Source organism: Galleria mellonella, unplaced genomic scaffold (assembly GCF_026898425.1).
Source record: "Galleria mellonella isolate WM207_F2 unplaced genomic scaffold, CSIRO_AGI_GalMel_v1 utg55, whole genome shotgun sequence".
Taxonomy (NCBI): domain Eukaryota; kingdom Metazoa; phylum Arthropoda; class Insecta; order Lepidoptera; family Pyralidae; genus Galleria; species Galleria mellonella.
In genome coordinates this window covers 5,134,267-5,150,229 of record NW_026442115.1, presented here as the reverse complement: position 1 = coordinate 5,150,229, position 15,963 = coordinate 5,134,267, and the positions used below count along the sequence as shown (strand labels likewise).

General features: G+C 30.7%; 1 protein-coding gene across 2 annotated transcripts in view; it reads right to left on the bottom strand.

Moving 5' to 3' along the window:
* Nucleotides 1–124: 124 nt before the first annotated feature.
* The window catches only part of LOC113521385 (dual specificity protein phosphatase 22), a 38,954-nt gene continuing 23,115 nt past the window's right edge, over nucleotides 125–15,963 (bottom strand). The window contains exons 4-9 of one of the 2 annotated variants that reach the window (XM_052898972.1): nucleotides 15,789–15,960; nucleotides 13,559–13,712; nucleotides 10,520–10,705; nucleotides 9,267–9,456; nucleotides 8,298–8,413; nucleotides 125–6,459 (exon numbers count right to left, since the gene is read on the bottom strand). In XM_052898972.1, coding sequence (XP_052754932.1) covers nucleotides 8,359–8,413; nucleotides 9,267–9,456; nucleotides 10,520–10,705; nucleotides 13,559–13,712; nucleotides 15,789–15,960 — 757 coding nt within the window. In that variant the 3' untranslated portion in view covers nucleotides 125–6,459; nucleotides 8,298–8,358. The remainder of the gene's footprint in view (nucleotides 6,460–8,297; nucleotides 8,414–9,266; nucleotides 9,457–10,519; nucleotides 10,706–13,558; nucleotides 13,713–15,788; nucleotides 15,961–15,963) is intronic. The other variant, XM_026906912.3, reaches the window with a different exon arrangement.

Here is a 15,963-nt window from a genome sequence, read left to right as displayed (position 1 = left end):
ATTTAAATTATTTCTTATATACTTACCCATCTACATAACTTTACTAGTAATATTTGTTTCCAAATTATGAAATAAAACATCGTACATAAATATAATTATTTTTTTATTAAAAATATAGGTACAGAGTTGCAGTAATTATTATGATTTCCAAGTACTTATTTGCAATCACAAAATAGGTACTTACTTATATTTATTGCTTCATTTTTTAAATCTCTGAATTCAATTGTGTAACCATAACAGGTTATATAAAATACCCTAAAATACCATATAACGGCCACATCATCAATTATCAGGTTGATGAGGATTAAAAATCCGCCATATTGAATATTTTTTCCCGGATACTTAAATATAAGTAATAAAAAAAAACTAAATGATTAATAGTAAAAAACATAAAATTTCAGACAAATTTTCACATTGAAAATTAGGCAGTATGGTCTCCGACCTTAGCATGTTCCACAACGGAACAAACGTACTTAAAAAAAAAGTAAAAAACCACCATGTACATATTTAAATTTCTGTCTTATTTTTGTTTATAAATATAGGTAAGTATTATAAAAATAACATCATGATATTAAACTAATGCAAATAACACAAGAGTAAGTTACGATATGGCCACCATACGATAAAATAAAATATTATTTAGGTACCTATACATACTTAAGTACCTAAACTTTTCGAAATGCTTTGCTATAATTGAATTGGCAAATTAATAATGCTCTGGTACACTCAGCAATAGCATCATATAGCATCAAGGATGGTCAAATTTATCACAATCTCTAAGGATGTAGTCCCTATAACAGCAAATAATTTGCAAACTAAAATTGCTGTTATTCTTATACTTATATGTACTTCTGTCTTTTGTTAATTAATCGCTAATGGCGCTGTTGTTGGAGAAAAAAGTATTTACGCGGTGTTTGCTGTTATATGGAATCACTGGCCTAGTTTTCATCAAAATACCTACAAGTCCTAAAATATGTCATGTTTGCGACTCCACCTAGGTTTAGGTACTGATGGAAACGGCTATGAAGATATTTACACAACCAAAAAACAAGGTTTTATAGATTTACTTATCACAACACAACATGTATAAAATTTGGTATAATCACTTATAGGTATATATTTTGTAGGATAGATTAATAATATCTAGATAGAGCATCTATTTACAAACGCTTTTCTAAAACAAATATTTTTTTATAAGTGTTTGTGTCAATTTTATATTATACCTAAATGAAACTAATTTACACAATTAATTATTATGTGCGTAAATAGTGATATCCAAATATAATAATTAACTGCAACATTGAAAAATGGGAAAATTTTTGTTTAAAACAAATATTATACTTGTCAGTTAATAAGTTGGGTGAATAATTAAGACATTTTTGACAGTGGACGCTCCATCTAGATATAAACGAGTCGGTAGGTTCATGTTCAAGGTAAACGTGGTGTGAGGGACAGAAATTCAATTTTATATCTACCTACTTATAACAATCCATAAGGCTACATTCGGATGACAGGCGTTAAACGCTTGCAGGGGCAACACGCGTTTATATCTGACACGAATTTATTTTTGTGAACCTACGTAAATGTTGACATGATAAACATGCGTTAAACATAACATAGAGCATTTCGCATTTATATAGTCAGCATTTAGAAACAGCACATTTTACATATTCGTATCAGCTGTAAACACACGTTGGTCGTTATTTGTTTTTTATTGGGGGTAATAATAATGTGTATAGGTACTTAATCTTACAGTAACCATCCATTGTGTAGTCACTCTAAATAATTCAGATATCTATTTATGCCAATTGATGTTATTTTGAGATTTTTTTTTGGTATTTTTTATCTGTAGTTTGTCATCACCCTTGAGATCTTTTCTCACTATGCAGGATCGTTATAGCATAAATAAAGAAAGCAAAAATGCGCTTTTTATTCTACATTTTACCCCCTTTCTAGCCCCGAAACAAGTCACAAATCTATCGGTGTATGTCTAATTATCTATATATTATGCATGGGTAATATCGGTACCATACCGATATCTATATATTGGGTTCCTCTGGACAATGATAGCGGAAAAAAGGTCATCAATCAATTGAATATCGCCCATACCAGTTGGATCTATATTCATTTCAATCGAGTTCTTCATTTCAATATTATAATATTGGATTATTGGGTCAATATCCATATATTTTAATTACGATATACAGATATTGCTATATATTACTCACCCCTATTATATATGTATTTCAATTATGACACACATGACGAAAAACAAAACGCCAGACATTACTGTCCCATATATGCAGTAGTAAAAATCTATCGATCGATAAATTTGTTTATCACTTGTTTAAGGGCTAGTTCTGATCCAGGCATCCCACTCGCCTTACTACAGAAATTCATTTCTTCGTATTTTCTCACATACAATCCATCTTTTATATTTATTTTATCTCATAAATCTATATTGTATCTACATAAAATCCATTTTCCGTTTTGTCACTTCTCAATTTTATACAAATGTTTAAATAATAATTTATGTATCTATGATAATTCATGACAATTTCTTAACAAAGCTACAGTGGCAGCATTTCATAATCATTTCAAAGGATTGTCTGATTGAGTCTGAGGGCACTGGTATATATATACTCATGGGCACTACCTATACAATTTAAGTAGGTAGGTACTTAATTGGTCACTTTCATAAATAGTCTTCTAAAAACTTCTGAGGTTTAACGTACTCGAATAAAAATAAATATTCCTTGTAAAACAACTTATGTCTCGTACAGTATATGGATATACATAAATATATAAATACCTATTGTAGAAATTACTATTCTGCTTTTTAACTTTTTATTAGTATTTTATATTTCCAAAAAAGACCTACAAAAACAGTGTGATATTAATGTAATATTTATTGCCGATGTCTTTGTCGATCATAAATACATTGTGTCTCTTTGAAACATTGGAACCTACAAGAAAAAAAGTATATTACTGTTAAAAATGCCGGCAATACACCTATAATTTCTCTGATATTGCGGGTGCCTATGGGTGGCGATAATCACTTGCCATCAGGTAAATCGCATGTTCTTTTAATAAAAATAAAAAAGAATAACAAAATATAAGTTACATTAGACTTCTTATTCATGGTTCGTCATGAACCTACCCTCTTGTTCCAACCACTGCCCTCAGCTCACCCGAACAAGTTAAGTACTTAGCTACTAATCAACTACAAATGCCACCGTAGGTACTAAAGGCATCTATGTAAATCACAATTTTCTAATTCAGGCTATGCCTGGAGTAATGAGAAAAAGAGATACGAGATATGCAAAATTTCACAACATAGTTCAACCCTAGAATTGAGTTTTCACTCTTTAATTGCTAAATATAAATAGATTTAGCACAATATGACAATTATATACAAGTGCGAACGAAATTAAATTGTGCAGTGCTAGGATAGGAACGGACTTGTTTTCAATTTGAGCAACAACAAGGTTTTACAAAATACGAGGCTAAAGTTAACATTTAAAAATAATTTACTATTATATAATAAGGTTAGGACTTAGAAATAAGACGTACAAATTACGTGAATGCTTACTAAATTATAATATTTGCACCCGAAAGGTATGATACTAAAATACTTTTAAGCATTCATTCAGGACTCCAAAATTAATAATGTTTGATAGGTAGTCTATTTTTAGATTTATAACTTTTACGTCATGGAATCGATAGATGGCAATATTGAGATTGAAATCTAACTGTCTGCCTGTTTATCAAAATGATGAATTTCAGAGATACCTACTTAGAGTAGTACGATAGAGAAAACGTAAAACACTCCTTGTCTTTATTGTGAAGATTTTTGAAAAGCAAAGATACTAACGGTTTAGCCCTATGCTTTTCTCTAGGTTGCTTTGCAATTTAAATAAATATATAAAAACTGAAATATCCTAGCGTGTGAAATATAATTAAATTTATTACGTGACATTAATTATATATTGTTATGTTCTGTAGCGGCACGAAAGGCGGCTACGTGGTTTCGGCACTGCATCCAAAAAGGCGATAAATGAGTTTTTTATAGTATAAGAATCCCATAACTCCGCTCGTTTCACTGACTGAAACGTGCGGCATATCTGTGAAGATTTCCCCATAATCACATATGAAAAAAAGTACTAGGAGCTTCTCAATAACTAGTAGGTATAGGGAGATATACTTTGGGAAATTGCAGATTTACTTTTATCAATTGTCTTCATAAAATGGGGGTCACTTTTTATTAGATACTTAATAAGTGAGATTTTGCTAGCACAACCCTTCCATAATAGTGCTAAATTATTATGTGTAGGTATATTCCAATTTGTACCTAACTAAAATGTGTATTAATTAGTTTATTTTATGTTATTAATAAAGAAATAAATAAAAATAATAATGAAAGCGGGTACCTAATAAAGTTTTCTATGTAATAAGTGAAAAAAATGAAACTAAATCTCGTAGAATAATTTTAAGGCTTTTAAATAGTTTGCTCCCTTAAAATCAAGCTTACCGTTCAACCTTTCGTGCTTTATTAGATGCTCTTAATTTCTAAATTTAACTTGCCGTGACTGAAAGTTGTAATCTTAAAAAATATCTACTCATGCCACGCAAATTGTGAGCTAAGTATCTAATATTATTGAAATTTCGCTACACACATTGGAAAATAGAAATCTTAATATTATAAATCTGTACCAGCCAGATTTTCTTACTCCGAACCTACTAACACTAGGTGCTACCTGGGTCGACCAAGTACGTACGTAACTACGCACCTAATTAATAGAATTTACTATTAATACTATACCGATTTATACAGCCATTATGTATAAATTATATCTTTTTTATCAGATATTACACACGTTGTACTCTTGCTTCCGTAATTTATATAATAATTGAATTTAATAATAAGACATTTTCTCGGTAATATATTTAAATATTAAATATATTTAATATATGAATTTATTTTATTCTTCCATTAATTAAAATCACAAATGAACAAAGAGGTAAATGAAAAATAACACTAAAAGCTAACGAAACTTGTTGTAAATAGGTAGGCAGGTTAGAAACCAATAAATACGTTTTCCTACTATTCCATATATTTTCTGAAAATGTGTAATAATGTTTTTAATAAATATTTAAATAAAAAATTATAAAAATTGTAATTATTTATTAAAAGTAATTTTAATAAATAATAAAATCACAACAGTTAATGGACTAATTTTTATATTTATACAGGCATATTTCTGAAATTATAAAAAAATATTTCAAAAATATTTTTGAATAATCTATTGTTTCTTTAAATTTGCTTTGATACATTGTATGAAATATTACTTTTAAAACATTATTTTTATGAAAATATATAATAAATATACTTACCTACCTATTGTCCTCTTATTAAGTTTCAACATGAAGAGGCAACAAGATTTTTAATTTGTCGTAGATAGGTAACAATTCCAATATATTCTTTTCATAATTTATTTGCCCTAAAATTATTATAATTGCACTACCTATATAAAATATTGCAAAATATTTGTAGCTCAGCTACAATTATTTAGATACAACGACCATGGCAAAATGATACTAGCATTATTTCGTTGATGAGCGTATGTTTCACACATTTCATGGTGTAGCTATCCGTCTCCACCCACACTGCTAAATAATCACAATGTAATTTCATCCAGTGATGGTCTTTTCATAACATATATATAGCACAAATGCGTCACTGTGTCACACACTACCTTATGCTAAAATATTTGGACATATAAGGCAGAGTGTATACATTAACATACGACGTCTTCCAGCTTCGAAGCTTAGGTACAGTCAGCAACGAAAGTCCATATACAGATACAAAATATAAAATTACATTAACCTTTAATCACTTGACAAAGTAAAATATAAAAAAGTCACCTATAATTTCAAAATTACAAAAACACAGATAGGATTAAGTACGTCATAAGTGCCATAATCAATGATGTTTATAAATTTATGGTATAACAACTTTAGTGATAACAAGTTGTATTGTTGTCCACTTTGATCTGTAATTTACGAGTAAAATATACTTATTCTCTCTCTTTCTCTCTTTCTCTCTTTCTCTGGAATATTTTACAATAAATTATGTGCAGCAACTTTCGTTGCTGACTGTTAAATTGTGTACTTAATAATTAAGTTAATAATTTCAACATTGGCGGCATCTCGCAACAATAATTCAATGCAACGTTGAAGACATTTATATAACATGGCGTTCAATCTCTTAACGAAATTAAACCAGTGAATAAGAGACACCTTTTAAGATCAGGATCGAAATCATTGTTTTCCAACTGGACCAATAAATATTACGTTTAAAATGGATGCTTTCAACGTCGTTGTGCGGATGATACTGGGCGGATGCGAGACGACGGACGAGGCGCAGCCTGCTACGAGCACCGTTGTACTGCACACGATCTGTGAATTTTCAATTTGTGTTACAAATATCTACTGATATTCTAATAGGGCAATTTGTTTAACAACATAGTATGGATATACTATGTATATATTTATTGTAGTATTTATTTACATATATAATATATGTCACACATCACGTTTATCCAAGATCCTCCTAAAATAAAGTTTCTGTTGTCAATTTTAAACACCGTTTGTTATCACCAACTTAAGCCTGTATTTTTTTTGTTGCTTGTTTTTAAGTGGTACTTTCTCTCCAACAAATTGGTACCACTGAGAAATATTTCTTTCTTTCTTTATTTTAGTAATAAAGAAATGTTAGTAATATTTGAAAATCGAATAGTTGTAAAAACGTTTGAATGAAATTTACTACACAGATGAAGTTTGTCACGTGAGGTGGAAACAGAAAAAAGAAATCGTCATGGAAAATAAGCGAACGATCCACCAAATGGAAAATGCATCCATCGTCTGAGTTGCATATACATAGGTAAGTAATAAAAAAGCCTTGCTTCAAATAATTAGATGCCCTATGGTATAAGCAAAAGAAACTCAGTGCCTAAGCTCTATCACTCCTCTTGCATTTTATTGTCTTAACTCCTCTCTCACATCAAAATAATCTTTTAGTGTTAAGCTTTAGTATAATGACCTTAACTCAATCCATAAGAATAAATACTGAACCCTTTAACTTACATATATCTTAAAGTTTTTATTATTAAACACCTAAAAGACTCAGTTATATTAAAACTATTTAAGGATAAATATTTTTTTAACTTTTACAAAAATGATCATATCTAATGAAAAGAGCATCACAAATGTTGACACAAAAATACAGCGTTCTACATAATATTCAACATCATCATTTATAACTGTACCCATGTTTATGCAAATAAATGATTGATTGAGATTAGCGACGTGGAAATCCTTATCAAGGACACTTCTTATGAAAAAAATACATGCATAGCTACCTACCTATATACGTGCAAAAACACCCAACCGTGAAGGTTAAATATTTTTATACGACTCTAAACGTAAAGGAAATAACGTAGACGGAGAAATAACTTAGTTATGATCGGCCACAATGAGAACAAATAACTGTAGACCGGAATCGGACTATTAAAGCTATTCATAGAGAAAATCGGCCCAGTCAACTTCAAATGCGGATCAAGTGACGACTGCGGAATAACTGAGTACCTATCAAAAAGCTGAATAATGTCTTTTAGGATTTCTTACCAGCACGTTTCACATTCACAGCAAAGTTTCTCTCTTTATACATACATACATGGGTAGTTATTTATAGGTACTTTATATACATTATATAGTAATGACATAGATAGATCCTTCTTTTGCTTTTATCTAAGGTTTAAGAGACTTTAAAAAGCAAAGCTAGTTACAATGAGGAAAATAGTTGCAGACATAGTTTTTAAGAACTGTTGACATAATCTGAACAAGAAGTAAGTATATTATGGAAGGTAGACAGTCTCTTCGAATGTAAGGATTTCAAATTTATTTAGTAGATAAAGTTTTCAATAACTGGCCAGTTTATATTTTTATTTAATAGGTATATCTAATTACGTTTACTGAATAATAAAAGAAACATCGATTAATTTAATAGGTAGTAGTATTTTGGTAACATATATGAATTATGAATGTGTTTTTTTATTGTTTATGGAAAAAATACGAAATGACGGCTCTATGTCGCTAGTTAGATATTAATTTACTATAATTTCTAATTTCAATATCGTACTGCAACTTAAGAGACCCATAAATGATTATACATTATATAAATATTTTAAACAACAATATTAAAGGTTTTAAAAATAATTCTTACAAAGTAAAATAACCTTGAATTAACGGAGTGTTAGCGAAGTGTTTATGCAAATACTTGGAAGTGCAGTACAGTATCTACATCGATTCAGGGTCCCAGTTAATTGTGGGTATTATCCACGAACAGCCACCCCTATGGCGAAAAAAATATAATAAAACATGACTATAAATAATAAAATAAAACATAATAATAATACAAAGAAACAAGTAATGTATTTTGAAATGAAATACACATACAATGCATCTTTCATAATTTTATCTTTATATGATTTGACTTTTCTGTTTGCTTCCGCATAAAAAAATAAAAAACCCACAATCATCCTTCTCTGTTCCCGACGCATAATCTTCAATGTCGGGACATAATTAATATGATATATGACAATGAGTTGTTTACATTACAAGTGTACAGAAATAACACCTCTTATTACAATCCTGTGGTAAAGATGTGTTGTCATTATAACGACTTACTACTCGACTACAAATCCATCGACATATTCAGTGCAAAATAATTACTCTTTAGAAAAAACTTATTCTCTGTTTTATAAAATATGATTGAACATATGTAATATTTATTTATTGTATTATCTTTTATATACCATTTAATTAATTTTCTTTTTTATATGAGCTTGTGTTTACATGAATTACTGAAGCTGTGCACATAATATAATTGGATTGTAACCTAGCTGTATCACAAATGCAACTACAATTTAAGTTTTTTTTTTTTTATGGTCATGATCTGTTTTATGTGTCTAATAATAAGTAAAATGAAAAAAATGAAATGAAATGGGTGAATCGAAGATAATATTTCTACCTTGGCAGCGCATGCATAACATCGCTTTACCAGTTAACTCGTGACCACGGTCGATGTTACTTGGTCGAAACGTCGAGTACGATTATTATATTTTACCTAAATAATTGCATGAATCATGCTCGTCTTTTATAAATTATGCAAGACAAAAATCTAAAAGTTAATATTCAATTATCACCTATGAGCAGCTCTGTGCGGGGATCCAGGTGGTGATGAAGCCGGCGACAGCGCTGGTGTAGCCGGCGCGGATGCAGCGCGACGCCGCGAGTACTCCGTACCACCTACAGCCATCGCGGTCCCACCACCGACCGGGTCCGTGATACGAGTCACGCTTAACCCTGATGCGGACCGCGACGGTCGCGATGGGGCTGTTAAATTATTTATTTAATGTCAAATGCGACCACTTTTACATTATGTACATACGTATAAGTGGAAGGAGCTAGCAACATATATACCAGGTCACCTTTCACGTAATACCCCTTGGAACCTGGTGAATGGGCTTTGACTCATCGTGATAAATTCACCAGCAAGTTGTGACCGCACTTCATTGTCATCTATCACTCACTGGGGGGAAGGGGTTGTTAGTATTGCTGACTACAGATCCCATTGTTAACAATATACCCTATCAGGTCAACCTCCCCGTGGTCTCCCCCAAATCTCGTAAATCATCGTGCTGAATTCCAAGTATACTCGTCAAGATGAGCTGACTGCCCTGCCCTTTCATTCATCCCTCACTGGTACTTAGCACAGGCGGGATAATTATCCATAAAAAACTACTGTCTATGTATGAAGTTACTTAAGTTACTTAATGAAGCAGTAGTTCAGTTATATACAGAAGAGCATTAATAATAAGGCATGGAATTCTCATTCTCAATCTCATTCGTTTCAAAATTTTTCAATTACACTATAATAATTGAAATATTGTTTTCATACTTCAATAAATGATTTAAGAGCATCGTAACGTAGTGGCATACATACTATCGAATTTGTAAACTTCGAAGATCATGAGTTCATATTTAGCCAACACAAAAAAATATCTATTTTTTTATACAACTTAGAATGACAGACAAGCTGACTGCCCACCTGATGGAAAGTAGTAACCGTCGCCTATAGACATGAGCAGTACCATGGACATAACAGAGTTTTCGCCCATGATACCCCCCATGCGTTGCCATTCCTGAGGACTCAGGTGTTATTCCTCTGTACTCTGTAAATTTACGCCATATCCCACCCTTCAAACCGAAACACAGCCATGCAAACACAACTTTTTACGGTTGAAACACGAATGGGACAGAGGTGCCCAAGCAAACGACTTTTGTACAAAGTCTCCCTCTGGTGAAAACTATATTTACATTTACATTAAAATACCGTCAACAAACTAAATTAATCCGATCGATATGCATTTATAAGAGTTTGTAAGGGTATACTCACCACCAGTATAGCTGTAGAGACCTGCTGGAGAGGATCTGGGACGATATCCTGATGCTGTAGAAGTGGTAGACAGAGTCGAAGGAGATCTTCTCAATCCCCCACCCCCACTAACAGTTTCGGTCGCTGTCACGGGAATGGAAGGCTTCCGTGGCCTAGATTGCCTTTTCGAACCCGTTCTACAAACACCTAATAAAAACAAGAGTTTTATATCGCATGTTGTATTTACACAGATTACAAAAATAATATAAATAATATTATCATAAAAATAAGGAATACAATACTTAGAGGAAAGTAAGTAAACCGTTTACCCATATCACACAAATAAGGGATCATCCGTTATAAAAAAAACTTCAAACCGCTAAAGAAATCCTTTCGTGTGCATCGAAGTTGGACAGGAATCGTACTTGTTGAAAATCACTCTTTTGTGTCTAAAGACGCTATACTGACAAGAGCTGATGTCGACTAAATATTTATTATTATTTCTGTTAAACAGTGATATATTTGTATTGTTAGATACAATGAGAGTCGAGTCTCCATTTAATAAAAAAATTTGAAATTGGAAATAATATACGTGACTGGGCAATAATTCTTCTAAGTGTAAAAACAAAAATAAGGCTGTTATTAGAAATAGCCGCGTAATTTTCATCACAGGTTTTCTGTCATTATCAATGAAAGAGTAAACATTTTAGAATTTTACAATTTTCAAATTTATCTAAAGAAAATTAAAGCCGCTAATGTTCCAGGAAAGGAACAAACGAATTTACTTTTACATTTGCATTATCAGTAATTTGATAAAGATAGTGAAAGTCAAAGACGTATATTATAATGCTTATACATCTAAAATGAGCAATATAACGTATTCTAATTTATGTATGTAATATATTATGTTAGACACATAAGCATTATAATATATCCAAGTTACATATAATAATATTGACAGATAGATATGTAGGCAACTATTTTAACATTAAATTTCACTGTATAGCTATTACCTCTTTACCTATTATTAAAGTGCCCCCTCTTTTTTAGCTTTCTACACTTCTTTTAAAGCTACACAACTTTGTAAGTCTATCAGATTTATAGTCAAACTTCCAAAGTTGAGAAAACCGCTTTTTATTTCGTGCTCAAATTTATGTGCATATAATAAGTAGATAAGTCTATATATATCAAAATAGCTGATTTAAATTCAAATATGTGACATAACAAGATATTTATTATGTACTAATAAAATTATGGAAATGATACCTATTTGTTCTCTGTTTTTAGTTACACCCAAAGTGAACGAACGGCATGTGGTTTGTTTGTGTAGCGATTAGCTTTTGTAAGTGTTAATATAATATAAGCGTGTACCACTGAATAAAAGCATACTTATTACGTAATTTTAAGCAAAGTGCACCTACTGCGGTTATACATAAGCATCCGATGATGAACTGTCCTATCCTATGAAGCGTCCTATATTAATAATAGTAAGCACATTAGGTATGAAAACTACCTATATATTATTCCGCAAAAAAAAGCATCTACTCTAAATATACGCTGATAAACAAAGGAGATATTTTGTAGGTATATTGGATTAAGAATATTTGAAATTAGAACGCAGATTGGATTACGAGTACAATTTGGTTTGCAATGAGCAGTATTAATCTTTATTATTAAATAAATATAGCACCAAATATGAGAGTAAATCTTGTAAAAAAAAAAAACAACAAAATCAGCGACAAACCTGAATTGCCGCGTAACTGTCACAAAAAATACAGACGAACCGAGAATCTCCTCATTTCGGAAGTCATTTAATACATCAAAGGTGATTTCCGAATTGATTATAATAAACGACATGCAATATACATTGTATTATAACAAGAAGTCGAGCTAAAGACCGAAAACTCGATACGAAATACATTTACAAATATATATAATATAAGAAACAGATGTTTGCTTCTGAAAACGTGTTCTGAATTGCTTTTACTGTCACGCTATTACTTTGTTGGCAAGGGAGAGCTATTCATAAGTACATACCTACTTATTTCGCGTTTTGTATTAATATAATTTATACTACAACTTCTATGTTGGATTACTCAAAATTTAATTTATTAGAAAAGAATAATTTTTATTATAACGTTTTATTATTTATTATTTACACACGTAACCTACTCCAAGAACTGTGTAAGTTTAACCTTTGTAAGTCAAACGAAGATAACTGAAATTCATATAGATATCCGGGATTTCTATAATTTTGAAGCATAGATTAATTAGTTTTAATTTATACTGAATGTTATTGTATGTATATTATTATTATTATTATGAAAGTTATTAACATTATTTGTATTAAAATATATTGTAAGTTTTCAAATAATTACGTAAATGAGCGTTAAAGGCTATTAATTGAAATAATGTTATAAAAAGCATGTTTCTACTAAATAATACCTACAGTTATTTTGTAATATTCTCATAGTCGTATTATGTTCTATAAAATTCGATTACTATTGAGTATTCGATTACAATTAGAATATTATTATGAACTATGTATAATGAATAATGATTTAAAAATCTTTCTATCGAAGTGCTCACAAATTACTTCAATCGATTATCATCACTCAATAAAAGCCAATAAACTTACAAAGCAAACGCAAATACCCCCAAAAGGACCCAGGATCCAGGTTTTGCTGTAGTTGCCATCATCAGATCCTCGGGTCTACGCGTGTAAGAAATACCAATTAAAATTCCATTTTTAAAATGCATGATCAATTAATATTTAAAGCAACTGAACACATCATAATAATTTGGAATATCCTGAAAATATATCCCCCAATTTTAATGTAACCTAGCATAACATTTCACATTAATAAAAAAAAAGTTATACTCGTATTGATAGAGGTGTGTAAATATTAATCTACATTCAGTGTAAGTGTCTCTTCTGACTGCAAACTGGTAGAAAAACTAAAGCTACGAATTTCTAGGACTTCACTATTTCTTAGTGAAATTTTATAATACCAGATTTAGAAAAAGCATTTGATTGGTTTTGTTTAAGTTTCAAGTTACCTGTAGGACATTGTCGACCCATGGCACATTTCCCTTCGCAAATAGTCTTCTCGCTCAACATCGTTTGATATGAGTCTAGCATAATTCGGCACTCGGAAAGATCGCGGTCTGTTAACGCTAGGGACGGGTACCGCTCCTTGAGTCGTCTCCTTTCCTAAATAAAATAAAAAAAATATTATTATCATTTTAATTCATTTATGTTTGAGAATGTAAGTATACAACATCATTGTCTTTTTTTCAATGTGTGTATGTTCTCGTATTATTAATGTACACGTACGTACGGGTGTGTAAGTTTTTAATTTTCCATTAAAAATATGAACCTCAAGCAATGTAGATTTTTCGGAAATGGATTTTACGTTATATTCAAAACCGTTATTATTTACTTTTGTACATTACTCATTCCGTTGTTGATTATATGACATTTATTTGCAAAATGATTATGGCAAAGGCATCATATCATTATGATGATAATTGTGATTCATCCATATATACAGACTAAAGAAAAAGACTAATACAGATTAAAGTAGTAAATAATACAAATCAACAGTGTGATCGGCTACAATTAATTCTGATTTTTTAAAGTCATTAATTGACACTGAACTAAACGACCTATATCAACCAATCAGTAAGAACCTATTATATACTATATATTCTCATGGTAAGAGTAAGCTCTATCTTCAAGCATAGATAGAGAGGCGCATTTATTTCTTTTTGATTTGGCATTACATTTACTTTTTTCAAAGAATTTACTTATTACAAAGAATATAAGTAACATTGTGGACACAGTAAAATATTAGTATTATTTATTAAACAATTCTGATTTATAGCTCTCTGCCAACTTTAATAATGGAAGGACCTACGTTATTCCGTTCTCCTTATCCGGACATTATTGAATACTTGCCCGGAATAATAATAATAAAAAGGTCGATGCTTAATTTGTCAACTTCAACGTAACTTGCAAGACTTGCAATAGAGCTTGCAACTTAGAAAAAGAACGATCAATAAAACATTTGCAAAAATATACCTATATTTTGTTAAAAATTTTGTAAACTTGTAAACTATTTTTCTACTACTTGTAAAGTAATGAAAATAATTAGGTGTCTATTTTATTAAGGAACTAGCATGACAATGTAGAAATTATTATTTTTCTAACAGTTTATAATGTAAACTTATATTATATATAATATGTAACGCCCTACTGCTGAGGACTGCTATGAAAATTATATAAACAATATTAAACGAATTCGTGGAAGCAACTCGGCAGCTTGCTTGAAAATTAATATTGATTCAAATCAAGATAGATAATAGTGATTTCTGCAAATTGTAACCGTGATGAAGTAATCACTGTATAGACACTCCTACCAGATAGAGAACTACTCTGCTAATCTCTCTATATTTAAACAATAAAGATTTTGCTTCACTAGAAACAGCCTTCTCAATAATGACAAAATTATTAAAGGACAATCCGGGAGTAAGACCTATTAATTGGAAAAGAATTACTGAAATTATTCTAGGTCTTGCAAAAATACAAGAATATTACGTTCGTATTGGGGACCTCTTCTTTTTTTAATTATAAAATCGTGGAAAAGTTTAATTAAATTTTTATTAGTTTAGAAATAAAATATTTATTTTACTGAACTACGTGTTATCTTACGGAAGTTCATATTTCTGATTATTTGAATAGAATTATTTTGTTTAATTCTGTTAGTATGTTTGCGACTGCCAACGAGTGTTCAACAACCGTTTGAGTATTGGACACTCGTTGGCAGTCACACACATAAATACACACAGTAATATACTTAAACGGAGCTCTCTGAAATGTTTTATAATTTTCTTTGACCCTTATCTTCACAATTAAATATTTAGCTTTGGTTCATTTTGGTTGATTTTTAGACGATGAATAACATTATGAGTTTATGTACTATACAGAAACAGAGGCTTAGCTCTGACGTAATTTATTAAAAGCTGCATAGATTTTTAGTACTTCCATATAAAAATATCAAAATAGTTTTTTCTCGTATATAATATGAGTATGTATCTTTATAAAAAAAAAAAAAAACAGAAACAATAGCCTTCGATAATTGTCACTGATGTAATTTAAAATAAATTAAGTTTTTGAAGATTTAGTGCATTTTATGATCGTTATTTTTCTTTCAAATAGGAACAATTAAATTTGTCTGAGAACATTAATTAATCTATATAGCATAACTATTTATAAGGTAAAGATTACCTCAACCAGCTTGTAAGTCTCAAAGTCCTGCAGCTGCCGTTGGAAGCCGAAGTTGGGGTTGGCGACCGCGCGGCCCGCCCTCACCACTTTAAGTGCTTCCCTCCACGTGAGCGGGGTCACCGACATTATGTATGCCACAGCCACCGTCACACTTCGGGACATGCCCGCTAAACTA